The sequence below is a fragment of the Didymella exigua genome (assembly GCF_010094145.1).
Source record: "Didymella exigua CBS 183.55 unplaced genomic scaffold M421scaffold_3, whole genome shotgun sequence".
Taxonomy (NCBI): Eukaryota; Fungi; Ascomycota; class Dothideomycetes; order Pleosporales; family Didymellaceae; genus Didymella; species Didymella exigua.
In genome coordinates, this window is record NW_022984777.1 from 416,812 (window position 1) to 442,773 (window position 25,962).

The window sequence follows — 25,962 nt, forward strand, 5'->3', positions numbered from 1 at the left end:
CTATCCGGCTTGTAGTGGAAGAGAGCGAGCGGCTCACCACTAGGCTGCGCCATGTGGATATTCAGAATATGTGGCTGAAACAGGAGCACGCCAAGGGAACCTTCACAGTCGCCTATATGAAGACTAGTGATATGCCAGCTGACGGGCTTACAAAAGCGCTGCCCAGGCAGGCTCACGAGCGCTTTCTCGCTCATCTCAAATTGTTTGATGTAAGACAGGACTCCAAAGGAGCAAGTGATCAGTCAGTGAGCTGATCACAACGGGTCCTGAGGAAGAGCAGATATCTAAGTCTCACCTCAGGAATATCAATATTTCACGGAGTCACAAAAGAGCAGGTCAAACAAGGAGCAAACGATAGATTTCTTCGAAACTGGGGAGGACAAACCCCTCCCCATAGGTATAGGAAATACCGAGACTGTAGACCATCAGAGGCAGCTCTTTCGAGCGCTCTACTGGCAGCCGACAAGCTCGGCGCCACACAAACAGACCACGACACCCCCAGCACCGGCTCGGACACCACCATCGGGGGTTCCAGGACCCATCTAGGCAGGATAGTAGCCATCTTCGACGAGCCCCTTCACCACCCGATAGGCGGCGCGCAGCTCAGTCGACCGCTAGAAGCTCGTTAACACCTGAAGACAATATCAAAGGTTCAAAGGGTAAGACTTACAGGGGTCGTCACTCCATTGGAGCGAACGAGCTCCTTGACCAGCTCCAAGCCGATCGGCTCGAGGGCAGAGGGGCTACAATAAAGCAATCAGACTACTATTCAACAGCTCCAAACTAAAGAGACTTACAGAGCCCGGCAGGAGTGCCCGTGGGAGCACCGGAAACATCTCTTGGCCCGTCGGCCAGCGTTCTCCACGTCGTAACAAAGATCAGCTGAGCTGCTCGTCAGCAGCGCGGCCACACAAGTCCCACAGGGGATCACCCTGCGGGTGCCCCTAATGAGGGGTACCTTGGAAGGGGACCTACCCGCTGCTGCGGCGCCGGTGGTGGTGCTGGTGGTGGTGCTGGTGGTGGGGAGGGTAGGGAGGGGGGCGTGAGGGTCGAAAGGACCCTTAAAGGAGCCCTCCACTCCCACAGAGGAAGCTCGTTTGGCTGAAGCCAAACCACTGTTGTTCGAAGGCGAGACCAAGCGAGGGCGGGCGGGGGCACACGGAGCGAGCAGAGGCTCTCGGAAGGCGTCCGCGCGCCTGGCTGCCTCGTGGCGGGCTCGGCGGGCGGCGGTGGCGGCGGCGGTGCGCGCCGCGCGCTTGGTGGTTGATTCTCTCTATCTCCAAGTCAGTTACAGCCAAAAAGAGCACCCAAAAAACAAAGCAGCCGCTTAATTGGACACTGTCCAAACCCCAGAAACCCCAGAACAGGCTACGAGGCATCACTGAACAACTAGGAAGCCAAAACGAGCGAAGGAAAGATCACCAGCCGCTCGAAAACACAAAAACAAGGTATACGTACAGCTAAGATAGATGAAGAAGCTGAAGTCGTTGATATTGGGGGACCTGTGGGTTTATATGACCTCGCGAGCTGGTGAAAGAGAAGCCGGCTGCGCGAAACCCCTCCTTTATATGAGGACCTCACCAGCCTGGACCTACCCTCCAAACGGTTCCCCATCACTCTCACCAAACGGCAGAAACGAGCTCCTGGACAGTTGACTGAACGCTCGTTTGCTTTGTGATATCCCAGGCGGAGACTTGGCTTGAGAGCAGTCTGTGAATAACCCACAAGCTTGGGTGAAACCTAAGGGTCAAACGAGCTTTCAAATCACCTAACACAAGCTCTTTAGGCTACGCGACTGAAGTACTTTGGGTTAGCAATTATACCAGAGGCCTTGGAGTTGTAACGGAGGAAAAGCTCTTCTGAGATGAGGCTCAGACGCTCGGACCTTGGAGAAGAACCCCACTTTTCAGTTAGACCCCACTGATCATCTCATCATATACTCAGCCGCTCGCTCATCTGATGAGCGAACGCCTGGGGGGTGTGTCACACAATCGAGCACCTCAATTGAGGGTGTGGAGCTTGCCGGCCCCTCCAGGTCTAACCAGAAGCTCGTTTCACCCGTTCTTCATCAACGAGCTGCCCGATAATCGGCCAGCTGCTCGCTTATCCAGGATCACGTGATCCACACATATTTCCTATGTATATAAACCTTACTTTCGTGATAGGATAGATAGCCACTGATCAAATACTATCGATCACCTGAGTATAGTCCCACAGGCTCCGTGACAAACAGCAATTGGGCCATTATTAGGAGCGGTAGAGACTGATGCTGCGAAGATCGTTGATATATCGATAGTTATTGAGTACGGGCTTATCCGCGTATTGTAGTGTTTGAGAGACGAAGCGGCTACGATTGCCTGAGATCGAAGGCACGCCCCACTTTCTCGCTTCAACGCGTCGCGTCTGCTTGCGTCCATGTCGAACCTCCAACCCCTCAACACGAATTACGAACGTGGGTATACTCATACGTTTCCAATAGTCGAAAACAGACGCATTTCTGTTACCCCTTGATGCACATATGGAGATGCTGCCTGCTGCGATACGCGCCCTCGACCTTATTGTGCATAGGCTTCAGCATCCTCCTCTGCTCGTTACTATCATCAAAAGACGCATCCTGACCGCAACTCCTTCATATTAATCACCTATCGACAAGTGATCCATCCCTCTTCCCGAGGACGCTGCGTCGGCAATGTGGGCAGGCCGACAGCTCTCGACGACCTGCGGCCACTTCACAAACAGCTTGGGATGGCCGAGTCAACCCGACGCCCTCAAGGAGACAGGCAGGCCGCAGTGGCTTCGGCCGTTTTGCTTTCGATGCTATCTGCGAAGCACCCCGCGAGTCACGCCTCATAGTTGATCGTCGAGAGTCGTCATCCCTGCATCTTGCACGAACTTAGCACGGTGCAGATACGCCAGCTCTGATTGGCTCCCAGGACGACAACGCGCCTCAACTCCAGAACCTTAACACGAAGCATGCTCAGTCCACGAGCGGCCGAGCTTCAACCTCATAGGTCACCTAGTGTCACTCTTCTCCACGAATCTGGAGAATCTCTGGCCTCAATCTAACCTGCATAGCCGCTGGTGGCAGTACTCAAGCGTGTCTTTACCTACCGCGTCTGATCCTCGCTTCAGGATAAGTGCCTTTACGCCGCGTTCAGATCACCTTACCATGTGTCTCGTTCCATTGGCTGGTAAGCCTCATGATGAATGTTTACGAGGCCTTACGTGTGTATCATCCTCTAGCATCATGTGGGCCAGGATTGCGACGAACCGAAGTCGGAACATGCTTCGGAACGCCGCTCCATTTAACCCCTCGTGATATCTATTGTGTTGTTTGTGCTCCTTGTGTTCTCTTCTATTGTCTGCCACAAGGTCATCGTCACAGCCATGCGTAACTTGCTAGCATACGTCCCTAGGGGCCCGTACACACAGCTGATTTTGATGATATGCGTACTTGGGCTGTTCCTTGCAACCATCTTTCTCTTCGCCCTCCAATCGAAGAAAGACTCAGACCCTGCCCCGAACAGCATAGAAGCGTACCTCAAATTCATTTACGGTTGCTTCTTGAAGCCCCACACAGGCGATGGCACCGGAAGCCAGCAAGATGCTCTTGTCGGTCAGCGAGTCTCTGCGTGCTTTCCAAGACTGACGCAATACAGGAGAGCTTCTACAAAGCGCAGGCCGGCGTTTATGATGCTACACGGGTAAAGTTACTTCGAGGTCGTGAGGATATGCTCGGCTTGGTTGCAGCACAGCTGAAGCACCGTACTGATGCTGGTCTGATCTCTCAGCGCCCTGTCTGGGTTGATGTGAGCGGTTTGAGTGAAGGTGGTTCTTCAGCGACTGACTTGCACAGATCGGTGGCGGTACTGGCTGGAATGTAGAGCATATGAACAACTTCATCTCTGTCACGGAGTTCTTCCGCGCAATCTGTAAGCAGCAGAAGTACAAACTCTTGTTCCATGACTGACAGCACCAGATATTGTCGATCTGTCTCCAAGTCTGTGCGAAATGGCTCGCAAACGCTTCACTCGCCTTGGCTGGAAGAATGTCAAGGTCATTTGTCAAGACGCACGCGCCTTTCGTCTCCACGAACACGAGCCACAAGCATACGAGCGAAAGGAAAATAAAGTGCAAGGGCAGACTGTGCGCGATCTGGACGAGAACGCGGACGCCGGGGGAGCCGAGCTTGTCACCATGAGCTACGCTCTATCCATGATTCCAGAGTTCTACCCTGTGATCGACTCGATCGACAGTCTGTTGAACCCTCACGGTGTTGTTGGTGTTGTGGACTTCTACGTCCAGAACCAGATCGACTTTAGAGGTCGCAACTACATTGGTGGTGCAATTGACCGCCACTGCATGTGGCTATCAAGGGTATTTTGGCGAACCTGGTTCGAAGTCGATCGCGTTAACCTTGAGGCTGCCAGAAGGGTGAGTGTAAGAGCCAAAAGCGTACGAAACTATGTCTGACGAATAATAGGACTACCTTGAGTACCGGTTCGGTACCGTACTCAGCATTAACGCTCGTAACAACTTCTTCGGCACTGGCATCAAGCTCCCCTACTATATTTGGGTCGGCTGCCCCAAGGACAGCGGAGTATCGACCCAGAAGCTCGCTGAGATCGATGCCGCCGCTACGGAATCGCCATACCTATCTGCTTTAGATCTTCAAACTGGCGATGCACAGACTGATGTTGAGATCCGCTCGAAAGCCTACGAGTCCGCCATCGTCAACCTGCAGTCATCACTTCCGCTTCCAGCAACTTGGTACCAGAACCACCACTGGCGCATTCATTACGATTCAGCGCTCCTTAAGCATACCCGCTTCAACAACTCATACATCTACGCGTTCACCTGGGAAGACGACGTCGCCGATCACCGCATCCTGAAACCTACAGCCAGCGATGTCATCCTTGCAATTGGATCTGCAGGTGATAACATCCTGTCATTTTGTCTCGCTAACCCACGTCGAGTCCACGCTGTCGACTTGAACCCCTCGCAGAACCACCTTCTGGAACTTAAGGTTGCGGCCTTTACAGCACTGGGCTATCAAGACGTCTGGAAGCTTTTCGGCGAAGGCAAGCATGGTGAATTCAAGAACATTCTGATCCAGAAGCTCAGCCCTCACCTTTCAAGCGAAGCCTTTCAATTTTGGCTGCACAACGGTCCTTCGGTCTTCTCCAACTCTTCAAAGGGTCTCTACTACTCCGGCGGCTCCGGTAACGCCCTCGCAATGGGGGGCTGGCTCTTCCGCCTCCTCGGCATGTCCTCAGACGTCAAGAAACTCTGTGAAGCCCAGACCCTCAACGAGCAACGCGAGATCTGGCAGCGCAGTATTAGAACCGTTCTCCACTCCAAGATCCTCACTTACTGCATTCTTGGCAACGAGAAGTGGCTTTGGAAAGCTCTTGGCGTACCACCTGCCCAACGCGCCGTAATCGAGGCTGATTTCGTCAAGACCGCCGACTACTCTGAGACCGAGACCAGGAAGGATGCTGGTGACGAATATATGGCATTTCACGACGAGCCGTCGGACGAAGCGCTGAAGCAGACCTCCGGAAACGCGATCTACGAATACGTCCTCAACACCTTTGAGCCAGTGATCAACACTACCTTGCTCAGCACCCAGAACCACTACTATCTCCTCACTCTCCTCGGCCACTACACGCCCACATCGCACCCCACCTACCTCTCGCCGAAGAGTCATGTCAAGCTCAGCAAACCAAACGCATTCAAAGGACTGCGCATCCACACTGACGAGATCAGTGAGGTCATTGCGCGAATGCGTCCATCAACCTTGACCATCGTGGTGGTGATGGATAGTATGGATTGGTTCCCGCCGACTGGCCAGCAGGCTGTGAAGCAGATCCGTGCTCTGAACACAGCGCTGAAAGTCAAGGGCAGGGTGATGTTGAGGAGTGCAGGACTGGAGCCGTGGTACCTGAAGGTGTTTGGTGAGAATGGATTCAGCTGCAAGAGAGTCGCTGCCAGGATACCGGGAAGCTGCATTGATCGGTAAGTGCTGTTGTCGACGGCAGTGCAGACAGACTGCTAACAAAGTGCAGTGTGAATATGTACGCGTCGACGTGGATCTGCACAAAGGAGGTTGGTCTCGAGCAGGAGGATATCAAGACACGGTTGAGACAGACTAGCCTGGCGGAGCTGAAGCTCGAGGCGCCGGCTATGCACGTGGATGAGTAGTTGCGCACTTGAAATCCCTTGTCTGCTGCAAATGTCTGAGCCAAAATACCAAAACAATTGAGGCATAATCATTGACATTGCATCGTCCACCAGTACAAGGCATCTGCGTCACATCGCATGTTCTTTGCCCTATACACGAGTCGCACTTCGATAGTGCCAGGAATCTGATACTATCCAAGACCATCAAGGCATCACTGTAGCCTGCGTGAAGATGCCTAGGGCCGTGTAAGATCTCTAGACTTCACAGCCCTAATCTTGGCATCCCAGTTGTTGTAGAAAAACGAGGCTGCTGCAATTGCATACCAAATCTAGGTCTACTACCCAGCTTGGAGGTAGTCAAAGTCCTGGCACCACGGAGGCACATGTGTGCATGCATTTTTTCTCAAATCAGCGTCCGAGTCCAGGAGAGGGCTACGACCAGACCGGAAACAACTGCTGCAACGCCTAAGATGTGAGCAGTGCCCCCAATCTCGCCATTCTGATCTTGTAGAGTTTCTCCGCGCTTGAAAGGACTGCCCCGCCGAAAGGCACCTCGGGGACGCCTGCGTGGAGCATGGCATCGTTGATAGTCACAACTCCTGAAAGCGTGTTGTCGAGCACTATCGAATGCGAGTGAAAAGGACCGCCAGGATGATGTTTCGTTACTTACCGTAGTCAACCTCGGCCTGATTGTGCGAGAATACGTATAGGCCGAGAGGATGCAGTAGCTTATTGATGGTCTCCACGGCATGCTTGAAATCGGCATATACGATCGGAAGCAATGGACCGAACAACTCTTCCCTTCCGAAAGAAGCGAGTCCTTCAGACTCGCGTTATCGACGACCGTGATCTTTAACTCCAGAAGATTACGATTATGCCCTGTTCCGCCGTAGACGATATTACCTCGGGCATTGTTCAGGAGCCGTTCCAGCCGTCCAAAATTGCGCTCATTGATGATGGTATACATGACACCAATTCTCCATTAATCGTGAACTATACATTCCAGCACTTGAGGCGCTTGATGAGCTCTGCGTTAACCTTGGGATCAATGAAGACGTGATTGACTGAAAGACATACCAGCCCAGCATTCATGAACTTAGCTGCAGCGATACGCTTAGCTGCTATATCGATGTTGGCGCTCTTTGTCACAGTCGCTGGACACTGCCCACCGAGCTCGAGGGCAGTCGGCGTGAGATGCTTGGCGGCTGCCGCAGCGATGTGTCTGGCTACCGAAGTGGATCCAGTAAAGAAGACATTGTCGAATCTGTGGGAAAGCATGTACTGAGTTTCCGATGCGGCGCCAGTCACAACAGCACAAGCCTCGGAATCAAGGATTTTGGGCGCCAGTCACAACAGCACAAGTCTGGGAATCAAGGATTTTGGGCGCCAGTTGCATGAGAAGGTTTGTGAAGTTAGTGGTGAGTTTAGACGGTTTGATGAGCGCGGTGCATCCAGCAGAGATGGCGGCAGCCAAAGGAGCAATGGTTTGAGCGTAGGGAAAGTTCCAGGGACCAGTGATGAGCACTCCATGGCGTAGTTCGGCTCTCAGATGTGCCTGACTAATGTTTGTGAGTGAGAAGCTTTTTCAATGTCATCTCTAGACGGGTATGGTCCAGAAACCATTGTCGATTGGGGCTGGAACACGGTTAACACGGTGCTAGGACAGCTTTCCTGATGCGCAATGCCGGAGTCCTCAGCTGTAGATTCAGGAATTTTTGCCATAGCGATTCTGCGTTCCAGCTGGGATTCTCAATCTCTCCTTTTTTAAGGTATCTGCGATGCATACACCGACTAACAACGCACCAGTCTTGCGTTGAGATTTCGAAATGAAACACTGCAGTCGTTCAAACTTGGTGTTCGCGTCCGGTCTTTCAAGCGCGCCTTCAGACCGTGCGGATTGCGACATCTGGCAGAAAATCGTGCATCAGCACAACACGGCACAGCACCCAGGATGCCCTCGAAACCCTTCCACCCGCTACTAGGCCTCGATTCAGCGCAGGGATGCCCAGTTTGCTTTTGTCCAACAAGCCTCGCTTGGCGGCCGATAAGCAACCGCGCCAACACCGATACAGCGCCATACACCTACCTTGGCCAATGACACAGCCTGGAGGCTTAATGCACCACGGCAATGTGGGCTAACATGCAGTTCCAGGCGTTCGGCGCGGCCGGGTCTGTAAGCACGCCATTCCTCCAGCTTGTGGAAAAGTTGTGTGGAATCGCAGATGCGTGATAACCGGAGCAATACACTGCGTGTAACCCACATAAAGCCGCCGTCGCCCTGCAAGGTGTGGATCAGCGACGGCAGTAGCAATCCACGGAATTCTGAAAACCGACCGGGCCAGCCTCGAAATCAGCGGCCATGGCCGACTACAACCAGCAAGACATGGAAAAGGTGCAGTCGAAGGTTGACGACGCCGAAGCCCAAGTTTCCGACAGCGAAAGCACTACCTATGTCATCAACGCCCTGGTCAACGAAGATCACGAGCATGAGATCAAGCTTCGGACAATGACATGGCAGCGCGCTGCCTGGCTGCTTGCTGGCGACCAGGTCTGCCTCGCCATCATGGCGCAGTCCTGGTCTCTCTCGTAAGCACAAACGAGACCCGAGAGTCGTGAAACCCGGCTCGCTGACACTTCCACAGGGTCCTCGGATGGGTTCCCGGCATCATCACGATGGTGCTGGCGGGGATTCTGTTCTACATTACGTCACTGACGATGCACGCGTTCATCATGAAGAACCCGCAAATCAAGGATATCTGCGACTTTGGATACCACGCGTTTGGCCAGAGCAGAGTCGCGTACGAGGCCACTGCGCTCATGCTGCTGCTCAATAATGTCATGTTGATTGGGTTCCATATCCTCACGGGCGCGAAGATCCTCAACACCCTGTCGGATCACTCGCTGTGCACCGTTGTCTTCTCCGTCATCGTAACGCTCATGGGCATCGTCATGTCCCTGCCCCGGACCCTGCGACACGTGTCCTTCATGTCGATGGTCTCGGCTGCGTGCATGGGTGTGGCCATCCTACTGTTCCTCGTCTTCGCCGGCATAGAAGCGCACCCGGGGTACGGATACAACGGCGTGTACCCCACAGCCGGCGCGGTCAAGACCCTAGCGTTCCCCGAGAAGAGCACGACCTGGGTCGCCGCGATGAACGCCATGCTGAATATAACCTTCCTCTGGGTCCCGCAGATTCTGTTCCCGACATTCATCGCTGAGATGCAGAGACCGCAGGACTTTCCCAAGGCGCTGAACGTGCTGGCGGTCATCTCGGCGGTGCTCTTCATTGTGCCGCCTGCGGTCGGATACCACTATCTGGGCGGGTATGCGACTGCGCCTGCCTTTGGGTCGCTGGGGACGGTGGTGTATAAGAAGGCTTCTTTTGCGTTTGTCATTGTGCCGACGCTGGTGATTGGCGTTATTTACGCTAATGTCAGCGCCAAATTCGTTTACGGCCGCATCATGGGCGGGAGTCGGCATGCGCACAGCAACACCGTGGTCGGGTGGGGGGTGTGGGTCGTTGTGATGACGGCGATCTGGTTCGTTGGGTTTGTGTTCGCGGAAGTGATTCCTTCGATGGGCGTACGTCCCCCCTCCCACTGGCAGACCATGCGCAACAACAAGCACTGACACAGATGCAGGATTTCCTCAGTCTGCTGGGCGCCGCGTTCGACTCGTTCTTCGGGTTCATCTTCTTCGCAGTCGCGTACTGGCAGATGCACAGGAGCAATCTATTCGGCGGCGCATGGCGGAGTGTGAAGACGCTCACGCATGGCTTCATCCTGCTGTGCGGACTCTTCCTCCTCGGACCGGGGCTGTATGCTGCGGTGCAGGCTATTATTGATGACTATAGCGGCGCCGTGAAGCCGGCCTTTTCTTGCGCGAATGTGGCTATCTAGGGCAGACGGAAGGCGGTTGATCGACAGGATCGAGATGGATTGGATTCCAGTCTGTGAAGCAATGCACAATCGAGACGAGTTGGGAGAAACGTGCCAACCATTACCAGAGTTGATTCCAAGAGTTCATTGCTGTGCATCAGCTAACCCTCCTCGCGGTCCATGTCTGCCCTCCCCCTTTTCCCGCGCATGCCGCCCCTCCCGCCTCCGCCGCCGCCCCTCTTCCCCCGCTGCTCGTGGATGAGCTTCATTTCTCGGACAGCGACTCTCTGGGCCTCGCCCACTCTTTCGGCATACACGAGGACCTCGTCCTTGGGCACGGCCTCCTCCTCGATCTTGGCGCCCAGGGCGTTCTCGATGCGCAGCCAGATCTCCACGTCGTACTGGGTGACAAACGACACGGCTTTGCCCGACTTGCCGGCGCGCGCGGTGCGGCCAACGCGGTGCACGTACGTCTGGCTGTCGGAGGGCAGGTCGAGGTTGATGACCAGGTCGACCGAGGGGATGTCGAGACCGCGGGCGGCGACGTCGGTGGCGACGAGGATGTCGCGCGACTTGGCCTTGAACTTTGTGAGGGCGCCCAGACGCGCAGACTGCGAGAGCTGGCCGTGCAGCGGGATGGCGCCGAAGCCGAGGGTGCGCAGCAGGATGGCGATGCGCTGTGTCTCGTTGACGGTGCGGGTGAAGATGATGGCCGGGTGGCCAATGTTCTCGTTGAGCAGGTGGATCAGGTACAGGTCCTTGTGCTTGTGCGGCAGGAAGAAGTAGCGCTGCAGCAGGGTGGAGACGACCTGGTGGCTGGACGTGGAGATGGAGACGCGCACGGGGTTCTGCAGCGCGGCGCGCTGCAGCGACTCGACCTTGGAGGACATGGTGGCGGAGAAGAGGTAGGTGTGGCGGCCGTCGCGGGGCAGGACCTTGAGGATCTTGTCGAGCACGGGGCCAAAGTCGAGGTCGAGCAGGCGGTCGGCCTCGTCGAGGACCATGTACTTGAGGGCACGCAGCGAGAAGCCCTTTGTGTTCTCGAGGTGGTCGAGCAGGCGGCCGGGGGTGGCGACGACGACATGCGGCCCCTTGGAGAGGGCAATGGCCTGGGGCACCATGTCCATGCCGCCGACGAGCGTGGCGCACTTGACGTTGACGATGCTGCCGAGCGCGTCGACCTGCTGGGCGATCTGGTAGGCGAGCTCGCGGGTCGGCGCCAGGATGAGGCCAAACATCTTCTGCGGACGGTCGAGCAGGGCCTGCAGGATGGGCAGCACGAAGGCGGCCGTCTTGCCGGAGCCCGTCTCTGCCAAGCCGATGACGTCGCGGCCCTCGAGCGCGAGGGGGATGGCCTGCGCCTGGATGGGCGTGGGGTGTGTGAACTTGAGGGCGTCGCAGGCGTCGCACAGCTCTGCGCGCACGCCCAGGTCGGCGAACGTCTTCTTCGCGGCGTCGTCGGCGTGGTCGTCGGCGTCGTCGGCCGTCTTTTCCGCCACCTCTTCAGCCTCTTCAGCCTCTTCAGCCTCTTCAGCCTCTTCAGCCTCTTCAGCCTCTTCGTCCTCCTCTTCGTCCGCGCTGCTCTCTGCGGGTGGCGGTGCAGGCTTGGGCGGTGCAGGCTTCGTCGGCGGCGGCTTCGTCGGCGGCTTCGTCTTCGCGGGGTGCGCGCCCCTCGCGCTCTTCGCCTTGGGCGGCGCTACGGCGGCCGTCGTGTCGAGCTTCCGCTTCTTCAGGACCGACATTTTGCAGTGCGAGAGTGTTGCGGCGGCCCCGGTCGTCGTCACGGGTCAAATAATTTCTTATCGATACCGTAGGCCCGGCGGCGCGAAATCTTGGCGTTCCTCGACTTTTTTGTCTGCCGACTCGCGCCCTCGACACGGCAGCCGTTCCCAGTTGTTGCTCACAATTGTTGCTGCACCCAACACACACCCACAACATGGCGCGATCAGGCAGGAGTAGTCAGCGCAAGCGCCAGTCGGCCACAGACAAGCAGATGGCCAAGAAGAACGACGGCGCGCCCAAGAGCATGGTCATCCGCATTGGCGCGCAGGAAGTCGGCGGCGCCGTGAGCCAGCTGGTGCAGGACGTGCGCCATGTCATGGAGCCAGACACGGCGGTGCGGTTGAAGGTGCGCAGGCCGGGAAACTCTCGGAACTCTCGGAACTTGCAGCCGGTACTGACTGTCGTCCCCAGGAACGGCGCGCGAACAAGCTCAAGGACTACACCACCATGTGTGGGCCCCTCGGCGTCTCCCACCTGCTCCTCTTCTCGCGCTCCTCGTCCGGCAACACCAACCTGCGCCTGGCGCGCACGCCGCACGGCCCGACCCTGCACTTCCGCGTCGACAAGTACTCGCTCTGCAAGGACATTGCCAAGTCGCTGAAGCACCCACGCACCGAGCCGACGGCCTTCCAGACGCCGCCGCTGCTCGTCATGAACAACTTCCTGACCTCGGACACGGCACGTGCAGCCCTCGGCGACGCGGCGCCGCCCAAGCACCTCGAGAAGCTCGTCACCGACATGTTCAGCGGCCTGTTCCCGCCCATCCAACCGCACACGACGCCGCTGCACACGATAAAACGCGTCCTGCTGCTGCACCGCGAGCCACCGAGCCCCGAGACAGGCACCGTCGCCATCTCGCTGCGCCACTACGCAATCACCACCAAAGTCACCGGCCTGCCAAAGGCCCTTCGCCGCCTGCACGCAGCCGAGAAGCTCATCGGCCGCGCGGGCAGCGAGAAGAAGAGCAAGCTCCCGGACCTGGGCAAGCTCGAAGACGTTGCAGACTACATGCTCGACCCGTCGGCCGGGGGCTACACATCCGCGTCCGACACCGACGCCGACACCGACGCCGAAGTCGACATGGCAGTGGCGGTGAAGCAACGCGTGCTCTCGCGCAAAGCCAAGGAGCGACTCGCCGCCGGCGACGAGTCGGCGCGCCGCACCGCCTCGACCGGCCCGCGCGTCGAGAAGCGCGCGGTCAAGCTCGTCGAGCTGGGTCCGCGCATGACGCTGCGCCTGACAAAGGTCGACGAGGATGTGTGCGCCGGCAAGACGCTGTGGCACGAGTTCATCACCAAGACGGGCGCCGAGCAGCAGGCGCTCGAGAAGAAGTGGGCGGCGCGCAATGCGCAAAGGGCCGAGCGGAGGAGGGTGCAGAAGGAGAATGTCGAGCGCAAGAAGGCTGCCAAGGCTGCGAGTGGGGGTGCCGAGGGCGAGGAGGGGGAGGGGGACGAGGATGAGGTTGAGGGCGAGGAGGATAGCGAGATGGATTACGACGAGTATGACATGGACGACGACGTGTGGCACGACGAGGATGGGGCGGGGGCTGCGGATGCGGATTCGGATGAGGACATGGAGGAGTGAAAAGTGGTGCGCTCATGCATCGCGTTAGATTAATGATACCCGTTGAACACTCTCACCGCTGAACCTACCCCGAATCTTTCGCCTTGACCCGCCGTACCATCACCCGCCCACCGTCCTCCAGCTCCCAGCCCACGCCATCCTCCTTCAGCGCATCCCACTCCTTCCCCGCCGCATCCTCCACCCACCTCCTATCGCACACCAAATAGCTCTTCCCAATGACCTTCAACGCCCCCACCCGAACCCCCTGCTCCGCAAACCCACAGAGCGCGCGCTGATACCCATCCACGCCCCTCCTCGCCCTCCAAAACGCAACCCAGTTGTCGCTCACCAGCGCAGCCAGCAGCATCTCTACTCTCCTGTCCTTGAACCCGAACCGCACCTTGGTCTCGCGCGCGCCCGCAAAGTCGCCCTGCCGGCACGCCTGGTCGAGAACCTGGTAGCCGACGTACTCCTGCAGCTGGCTCTGGCACAGCGGGTTGCGCGGGTGCAAGCTGTAGAGCAGCGTGTGCAGCGCGGGCACGTACGACGCCCAGTCGCGGCACAGGATGCTAACGTGGATCGTGAACAAGTACGCTCTGTGCGCGAACGCATCCGCGCGCCCGCTCGCTGTCACGCCCTCGCGCAGCTTCCGCAACGCCGAGAGCACCGTCGCTAGTTCTTGCGCGGACAGCTGCGAGGCTGCGAGCAGCCCGGGCGAGTTCAGACCGCTGAGGGGCGCTGGCTTGGGCGCCGGGGCGTGTTTGGACAGCGAGAGCGAGGAGAAGGAGCACGTGAGGTTCGTCGGTGCAGGCAAGGCCGCGGAGGCGAAGAGAGAGTCGAGATCGGCCCGGTTCAAAGCGCAGAGCTTCATGTAGCGCTCGGTTATGCGGTTTAGGAACATTTCCTGCGTGCGGAAGTCATTCAGTCTGGGGCCGTTAGTGTGGTGTTCGTCCCCCATCGTTCAACGGGGTGGTCACACCGTGTCTCGCCTTTGCTGGGCAGGCCGTAGGATTCTAGCACGTCTTCTCGCACCGGCTTGAGGCGGTTCCACGCACCCGATGCGCCGCGACGGCTGCTGGGCCGCACGGGGTCGGACGACTTCATCTACGCGGGTCAAGGGTGTTGGTCGTCTGCGAAGTGGCTGTGAAAAGGCTATGTTGCGCCGCAAAGTTCGATATTATCAACCCATCTCAGCGGTAGAAGGTACGGTCCGTCATTGTTGACGTGAAGCGTGAGGGCAGGTGGGGTGTGGGGTGATCAAACAAGGCAAGCGCAGCCGTGCGGCAGGTGCAGCCGGATGACGTCTCACCTCAAGACCATGCGTTCTTCTTGCTGTGAACAGCAATTGTCACGAGCGTATTGGCTTTCACAGAGTGCCTCGGGCGCAGCTTGAGACGACCGAAAGCTGATATGTCTACCCTCGCAGCCTCGCAACAAACACCATAAATGGACTAGCCCCCAATCTCCATCCGACGTCTTTGGATAAATGACTAGGGCTGCCAAACCATCAACAATCAAACAGCTCCTGATATGTGCTAAGGAGCACCACAGATATATGCGAGCTTCTCCCGCCAGCCGACCATAACAATCGACCATCCACATCACCACACCAACCAACCAACCATGGCCTCCACAAAAGCCCCAGCAACAACAGCCGCCCAAGAGTTCAAGAACAAAGCCACCCAGGCCGAAGCCAAACTCGACAAAAAACTAACCCACCTCTGGCACGAAATCGCCCCCTGGCAACAAGACAACGCGTACATAACCTCCGGCTACCGCGCACAATCGAATTCTTACGCCAAGTCCTGGAAATCGCTCTTCTACCTCCACAACGAGACGGTCAACATCTACACGCACCTTCTAGGCGCCGTAGTCTTCTTCGCTACGGGCGGCTTTCTGTACGGCGAGCTGCGGCCGCGCTATGAGACCGCGAGTCGAGAGGATTTGTGCGCTTTTGCGTGTTTTTTTGCCGGCGCGGTGGCGTGTCTGGGTATGAGTGGCACGTATCATACGATTCAGAACCATAGCCATGAAGTGGCAGTTTGGGGGAATAAGTTGGATTATCTGGGGATTGTGTTTTTGATCTGGGGGAGCTTCGTGCCGGTGTTGTACTACGCGTTCGATCGGGAGCCGGGGCTGATGAAGACGTATTGGACTATGGTATGTTGGCGTCTCCCTATGTGCAGGCTGCTCAAGATTGCTTCTGGCAATCGACGGGACGCTCGATTCGGGACGACTCATTTGAATCGTGCTGACCTCAGTAGATCACCACACTCGCAGCAGGAACTTCCGTCGCTTGTATCCATCCACAGTTCCGCACCCCAGCACTCCGCCCCGTTCGAGCGCTGATGTTCGTGCTCATGGGCCTCTCAGCCGTCTTCCCGGTGCTTCACGGCGTTAAGCTCTACGGCGTCGAACATCTTCGCAAGAGCATTGGCCTTGATTGGGTCGTCATGCAGGGTGTATTGTACATCGCTGGTGCTGGCTTGTATGCGGCGAGAGTACCGGAGAAGTGGGCTCCCGGAAGATTCGATATCTGGGGTAGTAGTCATCAGGTCTTCCATGTTCTGGTTGTGATGGCTGCGGCAAGTCATCTGGTGGGGCTGGTGAAGGCTTTCGACTATGCTCACAGTCAACGGGCGACGGTTGATAGGGCGGTTACGTGGGCCACAAGCCTTTGAAGTTTACATCACAATCGCATTCAGATGGCATGCAAGCCGAGAACAGTTGGTCCCATAGGCCGTAGCTGATCTGCGTAGCGCATGAAAGCGCAGCACTTCGACAAGGCAGATTCGCATGGCCTTCGAATGGTTCGCAAAGATTCGATAACTGTCTGTTGCATTACCCCGCCCTGCTCGCGTATGCGTCTGCATTCGTGGTGGTGAACGTCCGATATTTCTGATTGGTCAAACAGCACAGCCTTGCATTTCCTGCAGTTCACCGGTCAACGCGTGCATGATTACCAAGTGCGTCTCCTAGGTCTATATCTCCCCGCATCAGGCACTTGAGACGAGCAAGACCATATTGGAACCATTCATTCTACACAACCTACCGCAACATGATGGACATTGTCGGTGCCCTTGGAGCAGGCTCAACTATTGTAAGCGATCTCATACGACTTGGTCGCTTCATACAAAAAACCATCAAGCGTATCAAAAACTCTCGAAGAGATATCGAAGAGCTTGCCAGTGAGACCATTATCTTTGCGGGGCTTTACAAAAAATTCCTACGCGCCTGCGACGACGATCGAGACGCATATACAACAGACGCTTTAGCTGTGCGGTCGTTGATAACCTGGGCTACGAGAACAGCCGATAGCCTGCGCCAGCTTCTGCGTAAAGTCGAAGCACTTTATCCGCAGTCCAAATCTAGCTCTAAACTTGAAAAAAAGGCCATATCTCATATCGTGTGGCTTGGAAGCAAGAGCGCTGTCAAAGCCCTTCGAGACTCCCTCAGCGTTGCGCGAGAAAGCATCAACGGGTTCAGCAACCTGATGTGTCTGAAAAAGCTCAAGAAACAGATTAAATCACTAAAATCAGCCTTGCATGATCGAAACAAGCGGCTCGAGTGTGAGGCCGAGCTTGGGACCACGTTGGAGGCCAAAATTCGAGAAATCGATCAAGATATGTGAGTATTGGGTCGTTTACAAGCTACTATTTGCTAACCACCGGGTTAAGTAAGGAAACTGAGGTTCTTCATCGCGAGAATAGAAAGGTTCTAGGGAAGGCCGAACACAAGGTTGCCAGACATCGACAAAACAGCCGAACTGCGGACCTGGTCCCCGCTCCAGAACAGCTGTATGACTTGATCGAAATCTTGGATGATTACGCCCATGAGCTCTTTCCCTCAAGATGCTTACGGAAACGAACCGATGATCGTTCCTCAGTATCGTCAGCATCCGGTCATGGATCTGTCTACAGCCCACTCTCACAGAGGTCTCAACGAACATCAGCTTCGGACCCTCTCACGAGTGGTACAATTCGAACACACAATTCCAGCATTCCTACTAGCTCTGCATCAAGTCTTCTTTCGTTCCGGTCACCTCTGAATCCACCAAGATTTTCGAGCTCGCTTTCCACTGTATCTACGTCCTCTGTGGACATACCAAATCTTACTTCGCCGTCAAACGTCCAGGCCAACGTGTCCATTGAGTGCGCTCACACGCGACGAGAGTACATGAGAGATCCAAAAGGCAATATTTTGAGTCCCCCGATAGTAAGATCTCCCAGTTCGCCAGCGACGACCATCCAGATCGGTGACCACCTCATCACATTGGAAGCCACGAAACTGAAGATAAACCGTCATTCGCTAGATTTTAACGATTACGAGATGGGACTGAGCTTCTTCGAGGCGCTTCGACAGCATCCGCGAGAAGTCGATAGCCTGAACGAGGTACTCGCCCGCGGAGATGAAGACTGGGAGGGGATTCCGGGATGGCTTGTGAATCCTTCGGAATGGATAGTACAGCCACCTGCTAGTGGAGTCCGCGACGTCTGATTCTGAGCACCGTAGCACTGTGAGAAAGAATATCAGAGCAACAAGGTTTTACACAGATTCTTTCCGCCTTCGCAAGATCGCTGTCGGGCCCGGCTCGGCACCTCAGCCACCGAGAGTAGTACTCTCAGTCATGGAGCTTTGACATCAGCATTGTACCTTTGCAGCGCAGGCCGGGACAGTTACTGTCCATGTGGTCAAGCCTGTCGCTCAATTACCTCCAGTCTGCGCATATGGGTCTTGACACGCTTTATTGAATCGTGAGGTCGCGGCATCTCGTTATCAGGTAGGATGACTCCAGAGACTGTCCAAAGTAGGATGAGGTGAGGAATATAGGAAGTAAAGTTACAATGCGTCAGGTAAGAAGAATGATCTAGATAGAAGTAGTCAAGACAAGTGCTATAGTATCTGTCTGTCATTTTATTCTTTCCTGTGTTCCTGTGTATAACATCCCAAGTCTATAAGAACGGAGCTATCTACTAATTCGTGCTAAGAGGCTAACACCACGTGCACCAGGTGTCAAAGGCTAATAGTCAAAGTCACTCGAGAACTTGTCCGATTAAAGCAACGAGATAGCGCTTGAGCTGATTGCAAAGCGGGAATCTCTTCGGACGACCGACGTAAACGGATTCAAAAGCCTCAGGCAAGCTATTCGTACTATTTGGCGCGCGCGAGCGATTGGAGACATAGAACTACGACTCCAGAGAATCAAGGATGAACTTCAGTTCCGAGTCTTGATATCGATCAAGCAAGATAGCATCCGAGGACTTGCCGTGGCAAACTTTGAAACAAGGTTCGAGCCTTACCTCTGTCCTTTTCCCGGAACAATTCTTGCCTGAAGCAGGCTGGTATGAGTTTCCAACGTTTCAACAATTGCGTCGAGCGTTTGGCAGGCTTACCAAGCATGATCATTCTGCTATCAAGATAGTCGTCGTCATCAACGGGCTGGATTAGTTTGATGCGTGTAGTATCCCATGACCGAACTTGCAGACATGTTCACCACAGCAACTCAGAACAAATCAATCAAGGCGTTGTTGTCAAGTAGACCGCTCACAGCATTCATCGACTGTTTTACGGATCGACCCCAGCTCGAACTACAGCACCTCACGCACAATGACATCACCGCATACGTGAGCGATCGACTACTTAGACATCCACAGATTGCCAGCCGATTAGTCATAACGGATGAGGAGCTTGACAGCTTTGTGGGAGAGATCGAAGATTCCGCCTCGGGCGTCTTCTTATGGGATAGGCTGGTTGTGAGCTCTCTACTCGACGGAATCCAGGATGGTGACCGCATTGACGACTTGCAGAGATCCTTACGAGCGTTACCTCATGACCTCGAGGACCTTTTCACACACATGTTGAAGCGCGTTCCTGCTAAATACAGAGCACAAGCAGCATGCATATTTCAAATCCTGCGATGCAACAACCAGGGCGTGGAATTCTCGATTCATCACGGCGGCCACGAGCCATTGTCCGCTTGCCGGCTTCATTATGCGGAAATAAGTGTGGATGAGATCTTGGCAGCCGATATAGCGGACTTCTCGGATGCGCACCTTCGAAAAATCGAAGAGCATATAGGGCGTCGTCTCCGCAGCCATTGCGCCGGTCTACTAGAACTCTGGCCTCGCACCAAGTCCTCCAAGCACGGTGATAGGGAGGAACCTCTCAGAGAACAGCAGGATGTCAGCTATCTACACAGATGCGTCGCCGACTTTCTGTCAAAAACTGACGTCTGGGAAGAGATCACAAGCCATGTCACTGTACCGCCGTCTCAGGTGTCTCAAGCTGTGCTCCAATCGTTTGTCATGACTGCGAAGACAGAGAGGGATCAAGACACATACTCAATGAAAAGATTGCGGAAACTTGTATCCAATGGCATACTCTTTGCGCAGCTCACGGAAGCAAAAACCGGATCAGGATCAACTAAAATACTCAATGAGCTCGATAAAGCAATGTCGATTCGGTTTCAAGGGTCTCGAACGTACCTATGGTACACGATGAGTGGCAAGAGGAAATTAGCAAACTGGAATGACACCTACAAGGACTACAAATCCCGACCTGCAGCCTGGCAGTCGCACCCCAACTTTATGTCGCTTACGGTCAGACATGGTCTGACTCTATATGTGGAGAAGACAATCCGTGCAAGAGGGAAAAATTGTTTAAAGAAACAAGGTCGAACTCTCCTAGACTACGCCTGCAGACCTGTGCCACATGAAGGGCGCTGGTCTGAATTTATTCAGCCCGGACTCGTAGGGCCCCTGTTACCGGTAAAAAAAGGCGCGGACCCGAACAAACAATTCGACGGATTAAGCGCTTGGCAGCATTCTCTCTACCTACGAGGCCATCCCTGACCCTCTCAAACGGATCGCTGTACTACAGCACCTGGCTCTGCATGGAGCCGATGTAAATGCAGGAGGTCGTCGCCCTGAACGCAAATGACGAGGTGCCGATCAAGTTTATGTATCGAACAAGAAATCCGAAGATCGCGCGCAACCCGGGCAGTCACATCACCCAGCGGATCCTACAATACTCTCACTGGAAATTGAATAGAATTTGTTGCAATTCAAACGTAGCTGGTTAGCGCTGGAGAAACTCTTGGTCGAGAAAGGGGCGAAAGATAAGATGTGGGAGGCGAACGAGTTTTTTCATTCGATGGCAATCGCGTGTCAAAGCGTGGCTGGAGCGATGACGCACAGATGTATTCCAACAATGTTGACCAAGGTCGTCGCGAAGCACTGCCTAGACACCTACCTGTCCCAAACGAACTCGATTCGAGTCGTGCATCTAACAAATTATATACACTATCTCATATAATCTTAGTCCTCCAATCATGCGTAGTATCCTCTCTATGTATAGCTCACAGGGATGTAGTATGGACACGCCATCTCCAAGGAAATCGTCGCCCCGCACCAACAGTCCACGATAATGTTATGCATCTTCTACAAAGCATCAATCGCTGGTCCCGAGAGGAGCCTTACAGGATGGCCGCAGATGAGCACACAATCAGACCTCAGAATGATGCTCAGGCTGCTTGTTGCTCCTGTGCGCTACACTGGATTGTTGTAGCGATAAGATATGCATCTCTGTTATATTGATTGGGCCTAAACATAGAAAGAGATGGTACTTTCCTGCTGTGACTCTCGCTGACCGGTTGTTGTGCGATGTTGTATTGATATTTTCATCGAAAGCGTGAGCTTTGCTACGAGAGTGTCTTTTCCTGTTGCAAAGTACGTCGGATTGTTCGACTCGTATGAGAGAGTACTTCTGTGGTACTGGCTCTTGCAAATCTTTGAGTTGAGCTGTGGTCTTTGATTAATCTGTTGGCCGCCTGATTGCACGAATACATCTCACATCGCTTCCTCTGTAGGGTTTAGACCCTCCAGGCAGATATCCCCCTGTCATTGAATTCCAAGCATGACTTTTTTTCTGGTGTTTGAAGCCTGTGGGATGACAAGCCCGTATTATCGCAAATATGACCGCTGTCACTATTTGTAACCACGTGGGTGAAGTCACATGATATCTTGTTGTAGCAGGTACCGCCCAGTGGGCAAGTGCACTTACCTCAGAGCTGAGAGCTCCGTACACAATCATCACAACACGACAACAGATAGCAATACAATTGTTGATCCCAGCCTCCACCCGACACTGCACCAGGCAGTTACACTATTCCTCACAGGGATGTGGCGGAGAGCGTTTTTGGGCACGTGCAGCTCCTGCAGAGCCCATTGTTCGCAAGTCGATAATTTGTGCACAAGAATCTAGAGACCTTGTACCGAAAACTCAGATCTACTAACCCGCAGGCACATTTGAAACGAACACAGATAAAACCGCCGCATACGCAGCCGCCACAGCCATCATCTCGAAACTCGATACTTTCAGGAACAGCGAAACAAGGAACGACAAAATGAGAATGCAGACTGAAATGACCGCCAGTTGGATATTCTTCGAAGATTGATACGATAGAATGGCAAGCGGGGCGATGAGGAAGACTGCCGCTAGCGCTGCTGTTGCTACTCGCCCGATGATCTCGGCGATCAAAATGGTGTTCTGATACGACCATGTATGATCTTTCTTGGGGACTGGTCCAAGTCCTTCAGTGTCATATCTCTTCTTTCTAAGAAGTCGCCAGTATCGGAAGGCACGCAGATGTCTGTGCAGCCAGCGCTGGAAGGGATCTGTGCGCGCTCGGGTACCAAGGTCTACTCGAAGGAGACGAGTCTTGTGGATCTCGTACAGGCTGAGATCAGTTCTCAGACTGGATTGCTTTTCGTCATCCAGTAAGGAGAATGTTTCCATGGTCATGATGTTGTTGAAGGCTGCGAGTGCTGCGTCTAACAAGCAGGCTTGGGTCAGTCTCGTGAACATAAAGGCAACATGATAGCCTACCATATTCTTTCAGAAGACACCGTAGTTTTTGGATAAACTCCTGAGTGATGGTTTCGTCGATCTTGGCAACTTTCGCGTCTCTTCTGCAGTGCCCGAGCCCCAGACGATCGTCGGACGATGGGCTGAGGTTTAGGCTGAGGCCGGCTTGATAGAGAACGTGGTCCATCTCGGCGATTTCATCTTCGAGGAAGCGCAAATTCAGTAAATGAGTGGTCTTAAATCTGCGAAAGCCGTGAAGGGTGAGATTATTGTCGGCTGTACTGGTAATCCAGGCTTTGCGGAACGTACTGGTGATGTCGTCGGGTTGGGGCGGTCCAGACATGGTCAGGAGGGCAAGCGGGAACGTGTGTGTAGGGTCATGCTGGATAGCCGTACATTACATATCAGAGATAGTCCCCTGCGTGCACAGACGATTTCAGCTTTCGTAAGCTATGTTGAATTACTGCTCACCGGTAGTGGAGGGCGCGTAGGGGTGTGCTCGAGGATGAGGGGCGCGGCGGCCCGTCGCCAATCAGGACCTGACCCTACACGCTCGACCCGTTCTCCGCCCCCAAACGCGAGCCACGAGGCACCCTCTCGCAGCCGGTTGATGCGCTATGCCGTGCGGCATGCCCAGCAGTAAGCGATCAGGCTGAGAAAAAAAGTTGACCTTCGTGCGGTCTTCTTGTCTCCAACATACTTTGCGAGGCATCAAGCCTTTTGCAAACATTGAATCACGCTCCTTCACAAGCATGACTAGTAAATGCAAACGACTGAGCTGCTACGGCTACCATGTCGCTTGGATATGTCCCATCGCAGACCTTGAGTTGCTGCCTGCTCGCCTGATGCTGGACGAAGAGCACGACACCCCGCAGTACGATACAGTACGGATTTCGATAAGAACACCTATCTCTTCGGCTCGATCAAACGCCACATGGTCGTCATCGGTACATGCCCAGCAGGCGAAACAGGCAATGTCAACAGCGCGCGCCTTTCTGGAGCCCTGTTGAAAACCTTTCCTAACATCCGAATGGCATTGCTCATCGGCATCGGAGGTGGCATACGCAGCGCAACAATTTCTGAGGATGTCCTCAAGAACGTACATCTTGGACACGTGGTGGTCGGATGGCCTGGCGACGGTAAGCTGGCCTGTATCTAACACTCTCGCGGGAGATCGAAGATCGGCGGATTCAAGATAATAGGCACGGTGCAGAACCCAGAGTGGAGGCTCATCAACGCGCTCGGCGTTCTTAGGACCGATCATGAAATGCAGAAAACACCGTTCAATGACCAGCTCACGAGGCTGCAAAGCCTCAAGAAAACGAAGAAGCGTTTTACTCACCCGGGTCTCGAACACGATAAGCTTTTTAAGACGGCATATCCTCATAGAGGCGAAGGGCAGTGAAATCGAGGCGTTCGATGTACATCCGCTTGTGCATCTAGCGACCCGCGTCTGGCTCAAATCCCAGAACCGGTGGCAATCTCAGGTGGCAAAGACAGTAAAGCGAATGCAGGAGCTCATACCATTCGGAAATTTCGGGACAAAGAAAGTCTGGGCGCCATACCTGCCGCACGCCAGACAAGTCTGCGACCTAGCCAAGCTCGATCACGCAGAATCATGGGCCGATCTCACCGACCGGGTATCGAAATGTTACTCTGCGCTTGAGCAATACAGAGTTGCGGAGCAAGAGCTTCGAGAACTCCCCGAATGTGAAGAGAGCACGATTGACGAGAAGTATCCAATCATACCTGGGCACTAAGGGCCTTGAACTGCACTGGCACCATGCTCTTTTGTCAGGGAAAGTACAGAGAAGCCGAGCAAGTGCATTGCAGAGCACTGAATACTAGAAGCGAAATATTTGGCAAAGAAGAACGTATCACGCTTGGAAGCATGAACAACTTGGCAATAACACTAGAAAAGCAAAGAGAATACGTAGAAGCAGAGCAGATGCATCGTCATGTGCTGGCGCTACCGGTAAGGGAGAAATCATTGGACAAGGAGAATCCAGAAATGCTTACAGTCAGGCACAACTTAGCCACCGTTTTGAATGGTCAAGGCAAGTTTGCAGAAGCAGAACATCGATTTTGCAAAGTAGTGAAGCTACGGTAGGTAGAGCAGAATGTGCTTGGCAAGGAACATCCAGCCACGTTGACATTCATAGGCTTGCTGGCAGACACACTAAGTGCTCAGGGAGAGCATCGAGAAGCAGAGGAGCTGTATCTTAGAACGCTACACCTTCAAGAAAAGATTTTTGGTAAGGAATATCCAGAAACGTTGAGAACCATGGGCTGGCTAGCAAATGTGCTAAGTTGTCGAGGGAAGCATCATGAAGCAGAGGAATTGTGCCGCAAAACGTTGGTACTGAGCGAGAATGTGTTTGAAAAAAAGGAACCTGTCACGCTACCGGTACGGAGTACGAACAATTTAGTTGTTACAATCGGCAGACAGGAGAGAAGTTGACACCTTATTTCAAATCTAAGCCAAAGTCGTAATTGTGTATCTTCTCGAAATGAGGGTGGACATAATGTACCGTTCGCAGGAAATACTTTCTGGTCGCTGGGATGGCTTCGTGGTGAGGAGCGGCAGAGGTAGTGTGTGTGCATGTGTCATACACCTGTCGCAAAGCGTGCAGTGTTGTGCAACAATTTCGCCTTTGCGAAGTTGCTTCTTGTGGAGAAAGAGGCCGAAATTATAATCAAGAGTTGCGTCTTGCATCTGTATTCAGTATCGCAAAGCTATATTGCGTTCACAATGTGCAGCTGCACAACAGCTTGCCCAATAACTCCAGCTGTGCTCGCTGTGCTGGCTGTGCTGAGCTCCGCCATGCTGTCCAAGGGATTGTGCGTTTCCGGTGAGCGCTTAGCAGCAAGCGCAAGGCTGACGATGCAGCTGCAGATTACGCGCCCGCGTATGGCCAATCAACCACAATTTTGCTCAATATTGGCCTGACCTTGATGCAAGTCAGAAGCCGCTCTAAGCTATTCAGCCACTAGGCTTTGCTCAGGCGTCATGTGGCTGGGTATTGGGTCGATCACCTCGAGATTGGCTATTGCAGCCACCATTCCAATTCCGCAAGCAGCCCTGGAACTTCGCAACCCACCATGCATCACAGTACCTGTCGTTTTTCCTAATAATTGGGTCCGCACCTTTTCCAACCACCATTGGACCACGCTCGCTCCCTGATGCTGGCTCGTACCGAAGCAGAGCGGCGATCCCCAATGTCGAAAGCTGTCCATCAAACTCTCATCGTTATCGTCAAGGGCATTGACGTCAGCCTTGCAATCTTCGACAATACACCTCAACACCTCGATGCTGTGTCGAAGTCCAGACGAAGTCGAGCCATCATACGCGATCGCTAGATCCGCGCCCACAGCCGCAGCACCCAGCACCGCCTTGTGCATTGTTCTCCAGCTAACCTGCGCTCCCTTCTGCTGCAACATCTTGAAAGTCGCGAGCGAGTCAACCTGCGCACATGCCTCCAAGATAGGCACCGGATAATCGTAGTTCGCGCTCGCACCGAGCTTGAGCAGCTTCTGCACCACTTCCGTCCATTGCCTTACTATTCCATGAACATTAACAGTTGCAAATATACCCAACAGTCACTCCTTCTTGCCGAGAACTGCAAGCGCATGAGCAGTATTGGAAGATGTGCTCAGCAGCTGAAGAGCAACATCTTGCGCCTGTCGACGA

At 54.4% G+C, this 25,962-nt stretch overlaps 12 protein-coding genes across 12 annotated transcripts; 7 read left to right on the forward strand and 5 right to left on the reverse strand.

Annotated features, from left to right (window-relative positions):
* Window positions 1–340: 340 nt before the first annotated feature.
* M421DRAFT_247011 (uncharacterized protein) lies at window positions 341–1,882 on the reverse strand. Its single transcript, XM_033588568.1, has 3 exons — window positions 1,459–1,882; window positions 798–1,273; window positions 341–743 (listed from the first exon to the last, which is right to left on the reverse strand). The coding sequence occupies exons 1-3, from the start codon at window positions 1,612–1,614 to the stop codon at window positions 653–655; spliced, it is 723 nt and encodes a 240-aa protein (XP_033452947.1). The 5' UTR covers window positions 1,615–1,882; the 3' UTR covers window positions 341–652.
* A 1,505-nt stretch (window positions 1,883–3,387) lies between these two features.
* Window positions 3,388–6,362, forward strand: M421DRAFT_399125 (betaine lipid synthase; the record flags this gene model as incomplete). Its single annotated transcript, XM_033590174.1, has 6 exons — window positions 3,388–3,612; window positions 3,660–3,809; window positions 3,887–3,932; window positions 3,980–4,434; window positions 4,484–6,018; window positions 6,069–6,362. 6 exons carry the CDS (start codon window positions 3,388–3,390, stop codon window positions 6,202–6,204), a joined length of 2,547 nt encoding a protein of 848 aa, XP_033452948.1. The 3' UTR covers window positions 6,205–6,362.
* A 2,204-nt stretch (window positions 6,363–8,566) lies between these two features.
* M421DRAFT_53053 (putative amino acid transporter) lies at window positions 8,567–10,082 on the forward strand (the record flags this gene model as incomplete). Its single annotated transcript, XM_033595076.1, has 3 exons — window positions 8,567–8,769; window positions 8,826–9,765; window positions 9,825–10,082. The coding sequence occupies 3 exons, from the start codon at window positions 8,567–8,569 to the stop codon at window positions 10,080–10,082; spliced, it is 1,401 nt and encodes a 466-aa protein (XP_033452949.1).
* Window positions 10,083–10,222: 140 nt separating this feature from the next.
* On the reverse strand, window positions 10,223–11,803 carry M421DRAFT_1306 (DEAD-domain-containing protein; the record flags this gene model as incomplete). Its single annotated transcript, XM_033587381.1, has 1 exon — window positions 10,223–11,803. The coding sequence occupies one exon, from the start codon at window positions 11,801–11,803 to the stop codon at window positions 10,223–10,225; it is 1,581 nt and encodes a 526-aa protein (XP_033452950.1).
* A 146-nt stretch (window positions 11,804–11,949) lies between these two features.
* M421DRAFT_416316 (Brix-domain-containing protein) lies at window positions 11,950–13,808 on the forward strand. The gene is made up of 2 exons (XM_033591012.1): window positions 11,950–12,189; window positions 12,255–13,808. Exons 1-2 carry the CDS (start codon window positions 11,998–12,000, stop codon window positions 13,425–13,427), a joined length of 1,365 nt encoding a protein of 454 aa, XP_033452951.1. The 5' UTR covers window positions 11,950–11,997; the 3' UTR covers window positions 13,428–13,808.
* On the reverse strand, window positions 13,069–14,621 carry M421DRAFT_416317 (uncharacterized protein). Its single transcript, XM_033591013.1, has 2 exons — window positions 14,386–14,621; window positions 13,069–14,332 (listed from the first exon to the last, which is right to left on the reverse strand). Exons 1-2 carry the CDS (start codon window positions 14,508–14,510, stop codon window positions 13,492–13,494), a joined length of 966 nt encoding a protein of 321 aa, XP_033452952.1. The 5' UTR covers window positions 14,511–14,621; the 3' UTR covers window positions 13,069–13,491.
* Window positions 14,622–14,757: 136 nt separating this feature from the next.
* Window positions 14,758–16,257, forward strand: M421DRAFT_416319 (HlyIII-domain-containing protein). The gene is made up of 2 exons (XM_033591014.1): window positions 14,758–15,566; window positions 15,671–16,257. Exons 1-2 carry the CDS (start codon window positions 15,030–15,032, stop codon window positions 16,085–16,087), a joined length of 954 nt encoding a protein of 317 aa, XP_033452953.1. The 5' UTR covers window positions 14,758–15,029; the 3' UTR covers window positions 16,088–16,257.
* Window positions 16,258–16,464: 207 nt separating this feature from the next.
* M421DRAFT_399130 (uncharacterized protein) lies at window positions 16,465–17,997 on the forward strand (the record flags this gene model as incomplete). The annotated part of the gene is made up of 3 exons (XM_033590175.1): window positions 16,465–16,506; window positions 16,555–17,033; window positions 17,084–17,997. The coding sequence occupies 3 exons, from the start codon at window positions 16,465–16,467 to the stop codon at window positions 17,901–17,903; spliced, it is 1,341 nt and encodes a 446-aa protein (XP_033452954.1). The 3' UTR covers window positions 17,904–17,997.
* Window positions 17,998–18,874: 877 nt separating this feature from the next.
* M421DRAFT_399133 (uncharacterized protein) lies at window positions 18,875–20,535 on the forward strand (the record flags this gene model as incomplete). Its single annotated transcript, XM_033590176.1, has 1 exon — window positions 18,875–20,535. One exon carries the CDS (start codon window positions 18,875–18,877, stop codon window positions 20,255–20,257), a length of 1,383 nt encoding a protein of 460 aa, XP_033452955.1. The 3' UTR covers window positions 20,258–20,535.
* A 1,054-nt stretch (window positions 20,536–21,589) lies between these two features.
* On the reverse strand, window positions 21,590–22,788 carry M421DRAFT_416321 (uncharacterized protein). Its single transcript, XM_033591015.1, has 2 exons — window positions 22,293–22,788; window positions 21,590–22,237 (listed from the first exon to the last, which is right to left on the reverse strand). The coding sequence occupies exons 1-2, from the start codon at window positions 22,612–22,614 to the stop codon at window positions 21,696–21,698; spliced, it is 864 nt and encodes a 287-aa protein (XP_033452956.1). The 5' UTR covers window positions 22,615–22,788; the 3' UTR covers window positions 21,590–21,695.
* A 417-nt stretch (window positions 22,789–23,205) lies between these two features.
* Window positions 23,206–24,031, forward strand: M421DRAFT_89072 (uncharacterized protein; the record flags this gene model as incomplete). Its single annotated transcript, XM_033597735.1, has 2 exons — window positions 23,206–23,410; window positions 23,526–24,031. The coding sequence occupies 2 exons, from the start codon at window positions 23,206–23,208 to the stop codon at window positions 24,029–24,031; spliced, it is 711 nt and encodes a 236-aa protein (XP_033452957.1).
* A 716-nt stretch (window positions 24,032–24,747) lies between these two features.
* On the reverse strand, window positions 24,748–25,712 carry M421DRAFT_89073 (uncharacterized protein; the record flags this gene model as incomplete). Its single annotated transcript, XM_033597736.1, has 2 exons — window positions 24,748–24,987; window positions 25,419–25,712. 2 exons carry the CDS (start codon window positions 25,710–25,712, stop codon window positions 24,748–24,750), a joined length of 534 nt encoding a protein of 177 aa, XP_033452958.1.
* Window positions 25,713–25,962: the final 250 nt, after the last annotated feature.

Excerpts from the sequence above, each read along its gene's own strand:
- M421DRAFT_247011 (XM_033588568.1), bottom strand. The coding sequence starts at position 1,614 with ATGGGGAACCGTTTGGAGGGTAGGTCCAGGCTGGTGAGGTCCTCATAT. Across the intron at positions 1,274-1,458 it reads CTTCTTCATCTATCTTAGCT|AGAGAATCAACCACCAAGCG; the intron begins GTACGTATACCT and ends ACTTGGAGATAG. Across the intron at positions 744-797 it reads GGGCACTCCTGCCGGGCTCT|CCCCTCTGCCCTCGAGCCGA; the intron begins GTAAGTCTCTTT and ends GCTTTATTGTAG.
- M421DRAFT_416316 (XM_033591012.1), top strand. The coding sequence starts at position 11,998 with ATGGCGCGATCAGGCAGGAGTAGTCAGCGCAAGCGCCAGTCGGCCACA. Across the intron at positions 12,190-12,254 it reads ACACGGCGGTGCGGTTGAAG|GAACGGCGCGCGAACAAGCT; the intron begins GTGCGCAGGCCG and ends TGTCGTCCCCAG.
- M421DRAFT_416317 (XM_033591013.1), bottom strand. The coding sequence starts at position 14,510 with ATGAAGTCGTCCGACCCCGTGCGGCCCAGCAGCCGTCGCGGCGCATCG. Across the intron at positions 14,333-14,385 it reads CCCAGCAAAGGCGAGACACG|ACTGAATGACTTCCGCACGC; the intron begins GTGTGACCACCC and ends TAACGGCCCCAG.
- M421DRAFT_416319 (XM_033591014.1), top strand. The coding sequence starts at position 15,030 with ATGGCCTCCACAAAAGCCCCAGCAACAACAGCCGCCCAAGAGTTCAAG. Across the intron at positions 15,567-15,670 it reads TGAAGACGTATTGGACTATG|ATCACCACACTCGCAGCAGG; the intron begins GTATGTTGGCGT and ends TGACCTCAGTAG.
- M421DRAFT_416321 (XM_033591015.1), bottom strand. The coding sequence starts at position 22,614 with ATGTCTGGACCGCCCCAACCCGACGACATCACCAGTACGTTCCGCAAA. Across the intron at positions 22,238-22,292 it reads GTGTCTTCTGAAAGAATATG|ACGCAGCACTCGCAGCCTTC; the intron begins GTAGGCTATCAT and ends CCTGCTTGTTAG.